Here is a 13,692-nt window from a genome sequence, read left to right on the forward strand (position 1 = left end):
TGAAGATGTTCCAAGATCTCAGGAAAAGAATGGAGGCACAGACTGAGAAGATACAAGAAATGTTTAAAAAAGACATAGAAGAACTAAAGACCAAACAAACAGAGATGTACAATACAATAACTGAAATGAAAAATACACTAGAAGGAATCAATAGCAGAATAACTGAGGCAGAAGAATGGATAAATGAGCTGGAAGACAGAATGGTGGAAATCACTGCTATGGAGCAGAATAAAGAAAAAAGAATGAAAAGAAATGAAGACAGTCTAAGAGACTTCGGGACAACATTAAATGCACCAACATTCACATTATAGGCCTCCCAGAAGAAGAATAGAGAGAGAAAGGACCTTTGAAAATATTTGAAGAGATAATAGCTGAAAACTTCCTTAACATGGAAAAGGAAACAGTAACCCAAGTCCAGGAAGCAGAGAGACTCCCAGGTAGGATGAACCCAAGGAGGAATATGCCAGGACACACAGTAATCAAACTGACAAAAATTAAAGACAAAGAAAAGATATTAAAAGCAACAAGGGAAAAGCAACAAATAACATACAAAGGAATTCCCATAAGGTTATCAAGTGATTTCTCAGCAGAAACTCTGCAGGCCAGAAGGGAGTGGCAAGATATAGTTAAAGTGATTAAAGGCAAGAACCTAAAACCAGGAATACTCTACCCACCAAGGCTCTCATTCAGATTTGAAGGAGAAATCAAAAGCTTTATAGATGAGCAAAAGCCAAGAGAATTCAGCACCACCAGACCAGCTTTGCAACAAATGCTAAAGGAACTTCTCTAGGTGGAAAAGAAAAGGCCACAACTAGAAACAAGAAAATTATGAATGGAAAGCTCAGAAGTAAAGGTAAACATGCAGTTAATGTAGGAAATCATCTGCACACAAATATGATATCAAAACCAGTAACTGTGAGATAGGAGAGCACAAATGCAGGATATTGGAATTGCATTTGAAATTAAAAGACTAGCAACTTAAAGCAATCTTCTTTATATATAGACTGCTATATCAAAAGCTCATGGGAACCATAAACCGAAAATCTGCAATAGATACACACAAAAAAGAAAAAGGAATCAAAACACAACATTAAAGGTAGTCATCAAATCACAAGATAGGAGAACAAAAGAGGAAGGAAAGAAGAAAGACCTATAAAAACAAATCCAGGGAATTCCCTGGTGGTCCAGTGGTTAGGACTTGGCACTTTCACTGCCATGTCCCAAGTTCAATCCCTGGTCAGGGTACTAAGATTTCAGAAAACAAGGGGTGCAGCCAAAAAAACCCACAAAAAAACCCAAATCCAAAACAATTATGAAAATGGCAAGAGGAACACACATATTGATAATTACCTTAAATGTAAATGGATTAAATGCTCCAACCAAAAGACCCAGACTGGCTGAATGGATACAAAAACAAGATCCGTATATATGTTGTCTATAAGAGACTCACCATAGATCTAGGGACACATACAGACTGAAATTGAGAGGATGGAAAAAGATATTCCATGCAAATAGAAATCAAAAGAAAGCTGAAGTAGCCATACTCATATCAGACAAAATAGACTTTAAAATAAAGACTGTTACAAGAGATAAAGAAGGACACTACATAATGATCAAGAGATCGATCTAAGAAGAAGCTATAACAATCGAAAACATATATGTACCCAACATAGGAGCACTCCAATATATAAGGCAAATACTAACAGCCATAAAAGGAGAAATTGACAGTAATACAATAATAGTGGGGGACTTTAACACCCCACTTTCATCCAAAACAGATCATCCAGAAAGAAAATCAATAAGGAAACAAAGGCCTTAAATGACACATTAGACCAAATGGACCTAACTGATATTTATAGAGCATTTCATTCAAAAGCAGCAGAGTAAACATTCTTCTGAAGTGCACATGGAACATTCTCCAGGACTGATCACAAAGCAAGTCTTGGTAACTTTAAGGAAATTGAAATCATATCAAGCATCTTTTCCAACCACAATGCTATGAGATTAGAAATAAACTACAAGAAAAAGCTGTAAAAAACACAAACATGTGGAGGCTAAACAATATGTTACTAAACAACCGATGGACCACTGAAGAAATCAAAGAGGAAATAAAACAATACTAACAGACAAATGAAAACCAAACCACAATGATCCAAAATCTATGGGATGCAGCAAAAGCAGTTCTAACAGGGAAGTTTCTAGCAATAAAATCTTACCTTAGGAAACAAGAAAAATCACATATAAACAACCTAACCTTACACCTAAAGCAACTAGAGAAAGAAGAAGAAACAAAACCCAAAGTTAGTAGAAGGGAAAAAATTATAACGATCAGTGTGGAAAGAAATGAAATCGAGACAAAGAAAACAACAGAAAAGATCAATGAAACTAAAAGCTGGTTCTTTGAGAAGATAAACAAAATTGATAAACCTTTAGCCAGACTCATCGAGAAAAAGAGGGAGAGGGCTCAAATCAGTAAAATTAGATATGGCAAAGGAGAAGTTACAACAATCACCATAGAAATACAAAGGATCATAAGAGACTGCTAAAAGCAACTATATGCCAATAAAACAGACAACCTAGAAGAACAAGTTCTTAGAAAAATATAATCTCCTAAGACTGAACCAGAAAGAAATAGAAAATATGAACATACCAACCACAAGCCCTGAAATTAAAACTGTGCTTTAAAAACTCCCAACAAACAAAAGTCCAGGACCAGATGGCTTCACAGGCGACTTCTTTCAAACATTTAGAGAAGTGTTAACACTTATCCTTCTGAAACTATTCCAAAACACTGCAGAGGAGGGAAGACTCGCAAACTCATTCTATGAGGCCACCATCACCCTGATACCAAAACCAGACAAAGATACCACAAAAAAGGAAAATTATAGGCCATTATCACTGATGAACACAGATGCAAAAATCCTCAACAAAATACTAGCAAACCAAATCCAACAATACATTAAAAGGATCATACACCACGATCAAGTGGAATTTAGCCCAGGGATGCAAGGATTTTTCAGTCTCTAGAAATTAATCAGTGTGATACACCACATCAACAAATTGAAGAATAAAAACCATATGATCCTCTCAATAGATGCAGAAAAAGCTTCTGACAAAATTCAACACCCATTTATGATAAAAACTCTACAGAAAGTGGACATAGAGAGAACCTACCTCAACATAATAAAGACTGTATATGACAAACCTAAAGCTAACGTCATACTCAACTGTGAATAGCTGAAAACACCTCCCCTAAGATCAGGAACAAGACAAGGATGTCCACTCTCCCCACTTTCATTCAACACAGTTTTGGAAGTCCTAGTCACGGTAATCAGAGAAGAAAAAGAAATAAAGGAATCAAAACTGGAAAAGAAGAAGTAAAACTGTCACTGTTTGCAGGTGTTTGCAGATACTATACATAGAAAATCCTAAAGATGCTACCAGAAAACTACTAGAGGTCATCAATGAATTCAGTCAAGTTTCAGGATACAAAATTAATACACAGAAATCTGTTGCATTTCTATACACTAACAATGAGAGATCAGAAGGAGAAATTAGGGAAACAATCCCAGTTACCATCATATTAAAAAGAATAAAACACCTAGGAATAAACTTACCTAAGGAGGCAAAAGACCATTATTCTGAAAACTGTAAGATGCTGATGAAAGAAATCAAAGATGACACGGATGGAAAGATATACCATGTTCTTGGATTGGAAGAAGCAATATTCTCAAAGTGACCATACTACCCAAGACAATCTACAGATTCGATGAAATCCCTACCAAATTACCAATGGCATTTTTCACAGAACTAGAACAGAAAATCTTAAAATCTGTATTGAGATACAAAAGACCCTGAATAGCCAAAGCACTCTTGAGAAAGAAAAACGAAGCTGGAGGAATCAGGCTCTCTGAGTTCAGACCATACTACAAAGCTACAGTAAACAAAACAGTATCATACTGGCACAAAAACAGAAATATAATTCAATGGAACAGGATAGAAAGCTCAGAAATAAACCACCCACCTATCATCAATTAATCTACAACAAAGGAGGTAAAACTATACAATGGAGGAAAGATAGCCTCTTCAATAAGTGATGCTGGGAAAACTGTATAGCTACATGTAAAAGAATGAAATCAGAACACTCCCTAACACCATACAGAAAAATAAACTCAAAATGGATTAAAGACCTAAATATAATACTGGACACTATAAAACTCTTAGAGGAAAACATAGGAAAAACACTCTTTGACATAAACCACAGCAAGATCTTTTTTGACCCACCTACTAGAGTAATGAAAATAAAAACAAAAATAAACAAATGGGACCAAATTAAACTCAAAAGCTTTTGAACAGCAAAAGAAACCATAAACAAAATGAAGACAACCCACAGAATGGGAGAAAATATTTGTAAACAATGCAACCGACAAGGGATTAGTCTTCAAAACATACAAACAGCTCATGCGGCTCAATACCAAAAAAACGACCCAATCAAAAAATGGGCAGAAGACCTAAATAGACATTCCTCCAAAGAAGACATACAGATGGCCAAGAGGTACACGAGAAGATGCTCAACACTGATAATTATTAGAGAAATGCAACTCAAAACTGCAATGAGATATCTCCTCACACCAGTCAGAATGGGCATCATCAAAACATCTAGAAACAATAAATGCTGGAGAGGGTGTGGAGAAAAGGGAACACTCTTGCACTGCTGGTGGGAATGTGAATTGGTACAGCCACTATGGAGAACAGTATGGAGGTTCCTTAAAAAACTAAACATAGAACTACCATATGACCCAGCAATCCCACTACTGGGCATATACCCTGAGAAAACCATAATTCAAAAAGAGACATGTACCAAAATGTTCATTGCAGCTCTATTTACAATAGCCCAGACATGGAAACAACCTAAGTGTCCATAATCAGATGAATGAATAAAGATGTGGCACATATATACAATGGAATATTACTCAGCCATAAAAAGAAACAAAATTGAGCTATTTGTAATGAGGTGGATAGACCTAGAGTCTGTCATACAGAGTGAAGTAAGTCAGAAAGAGAAAGACAAATACCGTATGCTAACACATATATATGGAATTTAAGAAAAAAATATCATGAAGAACCTAGGGGTAAAACAGGAATAAAGACACAGACCTATTTGAGAATGGACTTGAGGATATGGGGAGGGGGAAGGGTAAGCTGTGACAAAGCGAGAGAGAGGCATGGACATATATACACTACCAAACGTAAGGTAGATAGCTGGCGGGAGGCAGCCGCATAGCACAGGGAGATCAGCTCGGTGCTTTGTGGCTGCCTGGAGGGGTGGGATAGGGAGGGTGGGAGGGAGGGAGACACAGGAGGGAAGGGATGTGGGAACAGATGTATATGTGTGACTGATTCACTTCGTTGTAAAGCAGAAACTAAAAAAAAAAAAAGGAATAAATGCATTCTTCTGATATTTAGGCTTCTTGGGAGTGAGAAATAGATATTAGACTTAATTACTAGCAAAATTACATTAGACTGCTTAAACTAATGTATCATAATTTTCCCTTAAATTGCACATTGCTTTTAATCCAGTAAGAAGGTAGATGAAAGACTTTTGTAAGTTTTAGTATGGAAAGATCTATGGTGCCATTAAAGCGAAAACCTTGGGGGAAAAAAAAAGAGTCATGTACCAAAATGTTCATTGCAGCTCTGTTTACAATAGCCAGGAGATGGAAACAACCTAAGTGTCCATCATCGGATGAATGGATAAAGAAGAAGTGGCATATATATACAATGCAATACTACTCAGCCATAAAAAGAAACGAAATTGAGCTATTTGTAATGAGGTGGATGGACCTAGAGTGTGTCATACAGAGTGAAGTAAGTCAGAAAGAGAAAGACAAATACTGTATGCTAACACATATATATGGAATTAAAAAAAAATGTCATGAAGAACCTAGGGGTAAGACAGGAATAAAGACACAGACCTACTAGAGAATGGACTTGAGGATATGGGGAAGCGGAAGGGTAAGCTGTGACAAAGTGAGAGAGTGGCATGGACATATATACACTACCAAATGTAAGGTAGATAGATAGTGGGAAGCAGCCTCATAGCACAGGGAGATCAGCTCGGTGCTTTGTGACCGCCTGGAGGGGTGGGATGGGGAGGGTGGGAGGGAGGGAGATGCATGAGGGAAGGGATGTGGGAACAGATGTATATGTATGACTGATTCACTTTGTTATAAAGCAGAAACTAAAAAAAAAAAAAAAAAAAAGAATCTGCCTGCTGATGCAGGGGACATGGGTTCAAGCCCTGGTCCAGGAAGATCTCACATGCTGTAGAGCAACTGGGCCCGTGTGCCACAACTACTGAGCCTGCGCTCTAGATCCCACGTGCCACAACTACTGAAGCCCGCAACCCTAGAGCCTGCACTCCACAACAAGGGAGGCCACTGCAATGAGAAGCCCGCGCACTGCAAGGAAGGGTAGCCCCCGTTCGATGCAACTAGAGAGAGTCCACGTGCAGCAACAAAGACCCAACACAGCCAAAAATAAAATAAAATAAATAAATAAATAAATAACGTGTTGGTGAGGATGTGGAGCAACTGGAGCCCTTGTACACTGCTGGTGGGAAGAAAAAGTGGTTCAGCACTGTGGAAAACAGTCTGGTGGTTCTTCAGAAAGTTAAACATAAAATTACCATATGACCCTGCAATTCCACTCATAGGTATATATCTCAAAGATATGAAAACAGGTACATACAAATACACATACAAGTGTTTATAGCAGCACTAATCACAACAGCCAAAAGGCAGAAACAATGCAAACATCCATCAACAGATAAACAGATAAAGAAATTGTGGTCTGTGTGTGTGCATATATACATGTGTGTGTGTGTGCATGTATACACACACACATACATATATTGGGTTGGCCAAGAAATTCGTTTGGGTTTTCTGTAAAATCTTATAAAAAACCCAAACGAACTTTTTAGCCAACTCAACACACACACACACACACACACACACACACACACACACACACACAAAATGAATATTACTCAACCATAAAAAGGAATGAAGTACTGATACATACTGATACAAAAACATGGATGACCCTCAAAAACATTATGCTAAGTGAAAGAAGCCACATACAAAAGATCTCATATTGTATGATTATATTCATATGAAATATCCATAATAGGTAAATCCATAGAGACAGAATGCAGAGTAGTGGTTGTCAGGGGCTGGGGGAAAGAGGGAATAAGGAGTGATTGCTTAATGGGTATGGGGTTTCCTTTCGGGGTATTGAAATGTTTTGGAACTAGACAGAGGTGGTGGTTGCACAATATTGTGAATATTGTACTAAATGCCACTGAATTGTTCACTTTTAAATGGCTGATTTTATAGTATGTGAATTGCACCTCAGTTAAAAAAAAGAACCGCAATGAGATACTTCACATCTACTAGGATGGGTGTAATTTTTTTTTAAGTTTTTTTAAACAAGTTTAGGTGAGGACGTAGATAGTGGAATGCTCATACATTGCTAGTGGGATTGTAAAATGGTGCAACTACCTTACTTGTGAAACAGTTTGGCAGTTTCTCAAAATGATAAACAGAGTTATCACATGACCCAGTAGTTTTGCTCCTGGAGAACTGAAAACATATGCTCACAAAAAGAACTGTACACAAATGTTCATAGCATTATTCTTTTTTTTTTTTTTTTCGGTACGCGGGCCTCTCACTGTTGTGGCCTCTCCCATTGCGGAGCACAGGCTCCAGACGCGCAGGCTCAGCGGCCATGGCCCACGGGCCCAGCCGCTCCGCGGCATGTGGGATCCTCCCGGACCGGGGCACGAACCCGTGTCCCCTGCATCGGCAGGCAGACTCTCAACCACTGCGCCACCAGGGAAGCCCCATAGCATTATTCTTAATAGCCAAAAAATGGAAACGGCTTAAATGTCTATCAACTGATGAATGGATAAATGATGTGTGTTATATTCATGCAATATTATTCAGCCATAAAAGAAACAAAGTACTTATATACACTACAAAATGGACAAACTTTGAAATCATCATGCTAGGAAGCCAGACCCAAAAGGCCACATACTATTTGATTCTATTTACATGACATGTCCAGAACAGACAAATCCACTGAGGTAGAAAGTAGAATAGTAGTTGCCAGAGGTGGGCAGGGGTAAATAGGGAGTGACTCCTAATGGGTACTAGGTTTCTTTTTAAGATGATAAAAAAAGGTTCTAGAATAAGATAGTGGTGGTATTTGTGCAAACTTGTGAATATACTAAGAAATCACTAACTTGTATATTTTAAGAAGGTGAATTTATGGTATATTAATTATATCTCAATAATAAAAGGTACTAAAACAATCAGATGATCCACCTAAGAATAAATGAACCTTGGACTACATCTTGCATGATATACAAAAATTAACTTGAAGTGGATCATACACCTAATATTGAACAAAAAAGTTCTAGAGAACAAAGGAGAAAATCTATGTAATCTTAGATTAGGCAAAAATTTCTTAGCTACAACACAAAAAGTATCATCCATAAAATTTGAAGAATTGATAAACTGGACTTAATCAAAATATAAAACTTCTGCTCTTTAAAAGAGCATGAAAAGGCATAATACAGAAGAAAAGTAGGTAAAGCACATATAAAATTTGTTTATATACAAATAGTAATAACTATTACATGAGGATTAATAGGACACTATTTTTAAAGCTCTGAAATATAAATTATAAGAAAACAAACAACTGAATTAAAAATGGTTAGAAGATTTGAAGAGACACTTTAAGTTGTTGATGGCAAATAAGCAGATGAAACAATGTTACTAGTCACTGGAGAAAAGCAAAGTACACCACAATGACATACCCCTACACACCAATCAGAATGGCTGAAACTGAAAGAACTGACAATGCCAAGTGCTGGTGAGAGTGTAGAGAAACTGGAACTCATATATTCCTGGTAGGAATGCAAGATGGCACACATCTTTTGGAAGACAGTTGAACATATATTTACTGTAGGATCTAGAAGTCCAATTCCTGATATGTATCCAAGAGAAATAAAAATACATGTTCACATATGAATATTTATACAGGTTTTTTCATAACTGCCAAAATCTGGAAGCAATCCAAATGTTCTTCAATTGGCAAATAGGTAAAGAAACTGTGATATAACAGAACATAAACTCCTGATACATCCAGTAACATGCATGAATCTCAAATCTCAAATGCTTTACGCTAAATAAAAGAAGCCAGACTTATAATGCTACATATTGTATGATACAATTTATACGATATTCTGGAAAAGATATAACTACAGGGATAGAAGAACAGATCAGTGGTTGCCAGGGGATGGGGATGGAGGAAGAGGCTGACTACTAAAAGGCACAAGGGAACTTTCCGGGGTGATAGAAATGTTCTATATTTTGATTGTTGTGGTGGTGGTTACAGGATTGTGTTTATCAAAGCTCACAGAACTGTACAGTAAAAAAAAGGGTGAACTTCACTCTAAATTATAACTCAATAAGCCTGACTTTAAGAAAACATAGCTTTACAATGAGTACACATGTAAAAAATATCAAGTTAGACCAAAAAACGGAACTCTGTAGAAGCACTGTCATTTGGCTTAATAGAACCTCTCTAACGAGCAAGTATCTTTCAGCCCCATGAACATACACTTAGTCTACATTAAAACAAATGAAATCAGACAAGCAAAATAATAATACCATGTTTTAATCACAAATAGCATTTGCCTTAGCCATGAAATATTCACTAGCATTTTAAAGCAAAAAGTATTAATGAATTTAATAGTATCCACCAAATTCCCAAATTTTAAAAAACATATTTGAGGCCACATTGACACCAGCAAAGTCCTTGCCACAGGAAGTCAGCTTTATTTAAAAGATTTTTTGGGTGGACTGTTTTCAAATCACTAGATATGAGTGACTAAACCACAGAAGGTACCTGCCAGCTTAGTGAACTGTCTTTGAGCTCCAGCTCAGAATTTAGCTTTTCTTCTCTCCCCAGTTCTTAAGCTAAAAGTTCACATATATGGTACTAAGAATGCTATTTAGTTGACCCAAGAAACAGTCAAGGCTTGATGACTATATCTGACACCTGTTGCTGGGTTTATTGAATGGGGATGGGCTGAGAGTCCTTGATGCTCCAGATATATTCTCTAGATGATAGTGATACATAATCTTTACCCTGTTCAAATTTTGAAATGCAAACAGCAATGTCTTAAAGTGTTTTTTTGATTGAATAAGGATTGTATTTGTTTCTCTGGCCATTCTACCTTCATAGAACCCAGAAAGGGGTATCTCACAAATAAAGTGGCAAGTGCTAACAAGTTAGGAAGCTTAGTTTTTAAAAAAAAAAAACAAAAAACAAACAAAAAAAAAACACCAGCATCGTCAGCAATCATCCCTTTGCAGCCCACAGGCCCATTAGCTCACTCTCAGGGGACTCCGTGGCTAAACTACTCGGTGAACACTAGGGTTCGAGGCAGTGATGACTCACTGGCAAACACGAGATGCTCAACAAGCAAACATTCCCCAGACGCAGCCTTATGCTGAAGTGACTGGGGTGCTCCAAGTGCATCCAGCTTCATGGCTTCTCTATTTCCCCCACGTTTTGGTGTTCAACAAAATAACCCATCTCCTCATTCAGATAAGCTGATACAGGAGGCAGCAATACAGAAGGAATTAAATATAATGACATAACAACAAATAAAATGTGGAATACCTTGCTTTTAGCTAATTCCTTTTCCAAGTTGCATTTTTCTTCTGCTATTTCTTTCTCGGTTTTATTAACCTGCCCAAGAGAAGGGGAAAAAAAAGAAATGGGTCATTTTAAAAACAGCTGACAGGCTCTACTATAGCAGATACACCCTGCATGTCAATTAATACCTACACTGCAGAGATAGCACATCCTCTCAGAAAAGGGGCCACTCGGGGAGTCTCTGAGGCAGAGCAGGCTTCACAAATAGCCCTGAAATTAGAAAGACACGTCTGCATGTCAGACTCTGCTGGTTCTTTCCTAACTAGGAAGACAGGGCTGTTTCCCCTTACATTGTTTCCGCTACACTGTCCCACTTCTACTGGGAAAATCGAGTTTTAAATCTGACTCCTTAACTAACATGAGGATGTGTGAATGGTTAACATTCACTCACGCTATATAAGGGCAACTATTTGGCACAGTGCACTCACATGCTAAAAGACACAGATTAGCCACCCAAAGGTGTCTTTCATGGGCAACTCAGACAAACTGCCTCTGGGTTGTATTTCTTGTCTTTTGCACTTAAAGAAAATTTTAAAACAAGATCACCACCACAACCAGGAGGTAACATAAATCTGCCTCTACCTACCTCTCCCTGAAGTCCTTCTTTCTCCTCTAGCAGAGAGGTCTTCTCTTGCATTGATGCTTCCAGTTCACTTTGCAATCTTGCAATAGTTGTTTCTAGCAGCTCTTTTTGCACAGCTGCCCTCTTCTCAGCATCCTGTGCTTTCTGGATACACTGGTTATGCTCAAGGACTAAATGGTCCCTGCAGGAAGAGAACAAGGAGATATGAAAGCTGAACGAGAGTTCTTCTTTAACAGAAAGACTAAATGTTCTTACAGAACATATCTCCTGCCTGAGAGCAGTTACTGAAATGTTCTAACAAAACTAGTTCCTTGAGGGCAGAGTCTTTATTTTTGTGACTGGCCCAGCAAATGCAGAATTAAACATTTTCATTAAAGATAAGAAATACAAATGCGAAAACAAAAGTTGCCCACAGTTTACTTATAGATGCATTTGGAGTTGTGTTTTCTCATTCTGAACAGTCTGTAGCTCACTTGTGATACTGGCATGGGCTGCATCCAGCAGTAAGTTTTGTTCTTGAAATGGCTGTGTCATCATTTTCTGTTCTTCCTGAGTGTTAGAAGCAATATTAAAAGTTGAGATGCCAAAAGTCATTTGATAGGGTATCACTCTAAACAACTGATCAAAGATACTGATACTTACAAAAGACAAATTTAATTTATATAAATAAAACCTTTTTAAAAGAATTTATCTTAATGTCCAGCTTGCTCTTTGTACCTACCCTGACCTGACCACAATTCTATCATTTTATAGCTCTTCTAGCCAATAATCAAGAGGCATTATTTATCCAGCTTGCTGCAAAATTTATAAAACTCCTAACATGAACAAATTTTTAGATATCATGCATAAAATAGACAACTGATAGGAACATACTGTATAGCACAGGGAACCCTACCTAATGCACTGTGGTAACCTAAATGGGAGGGAAGTCCAAGAGGGAGGGGATATCTGTATGTGTACGGCTGATTCATTTTGTTGTGCAGTGGAGGCTAACATAACATTGTAAAGCAACCATACTCCAAAAAAGATTAAAAAAAAACTGTATTAAGTATATTTTGGTACTTCAAAATTTCAACATGATACTATATTTTAAAAAGTAAAACAATATCAACGTATATAAAGTGAAATGATCGCTCCACCTCTATCTCCCCCACATCTCTTCCAAATAATTCCATTCTCCAGGGACAATCATGTTTCACAGTTTAGTGTAAATTCTTTTGACAGTATCTGAAATTGCACTCAGATATTGCTACAGCAGATGTCTAAGACTGTTCTGCACAATTTCCTCTGGCTTTACTATTTTCAATTATCAAAACAGCATGTTTATGCACACCTCCTCTACCTACAAGTTATAAAGCTTCTGTAAATAGAGTATATATTAATAACTATATTTGTAAACATATTTTAAAACACTTCTTTTTGAACAATATTTGATTGCAAGGTAAACCTTCACACCTTCATACTTGGTAAAATGGGATCTCACTTGTGTCATATTCCAAAGTTTTAAAATGTTTGTGAAAGTGTCGCATACATAAGTCACATTATTCAGTCTACTAAATTGTAAGTTCCATGAAAGTAGGGACTTGTCTTGTTCACTGCCATAATTCTATCTAGATCTAGCAACATACTTGCATGAGGTAAGCACTAAATGCTTGCTGAATAAAAAATACTTATTGAGTACCTGTTACTTACTAGCTAAGCAAAACACGCTTAGCCCTATAGGTAATAACAAAGGTATGTAAGACAATGTCCTAGGAATGTAGTACAGGAAATGAGCCATGCACATAAACTACTACTATAGAATGCAGAACAAGAGAAGCAACATAACATAAATGATTAAAAACACTGAGTCTGGAGTCAAGTCTAGATTTAAATCTGGCTCCACCCTACACTAGCTGGGTGATTTTGGGCAAGTTGATTAACTTCTCTAAATCTTATTTTTATTATCTGTAAAACAAGGATGACAAATATCCCTTTACGTAACTGCTAGGAGTAAAGGAGGTAATATATGTAAAATCCTTAGCACAATGCTTGGTATATAGTAAGTATGCTCAAAAAAAAAAAAAAAGAGAGAGAGAGCCTTATTATTACAGCCTGTTCAGTGTCCTAGAAGTAGAAATTAAAAGACAAAACTGATTTTTTCTGATTGGAGTGATCAAGCTTCTGGGTGAAAGTGAGTCTTAAAGAATGAACACAATCTCAAACAGTTGAAAATGAAGTAAAGACCATTCTCAGCAGAGGGAATGGCATAAGCAAAATGGGAAAGCACAGGTCTTTGGGGAAAAGATAAATACTTTAGGGTCAGTCATAAGTATTCT

The 13,692-nt window shown here is 37.2% G+C and overlaps 1 protein-coding gene across 1 annotated transcript in view; it reads right to left on the reverse strand.

Moving 5' to 3' along the window:
• The window catches only part of CCDC150 (coiled-coil domain containing 150), a 92,238-nt gene that overhangs the window by 52,619 nt on the left and 25,927 nt on the right, over positions 1–13,692 (reverse strand). The window contains 3 exon segments of the mRNA XM_082631344.1: positions 10,756–10,824; positions 11,378–11,555; positions 11,799–11,923. Of these exon segments, the coding sequence (XP_082487470.1) occupies positions 10,756–10,824; positions 11,378–11,555; positions 11,799–11,923 (372 nt within the window).

The sequence above is a fragment of the Mesoplodon mirus genome (assembly GCF_964341445.2).
Source record: "Mesoplodon mirus genome assembly, chromosome: 8".
Taxonomy (NCBI): domain Eukaryota; kingdom Metazoa; phylum Chordata; class Mammalia; order Artiodactyla; family Ziphiidae; genus Mesoplodon; species Mesoplodon mirus.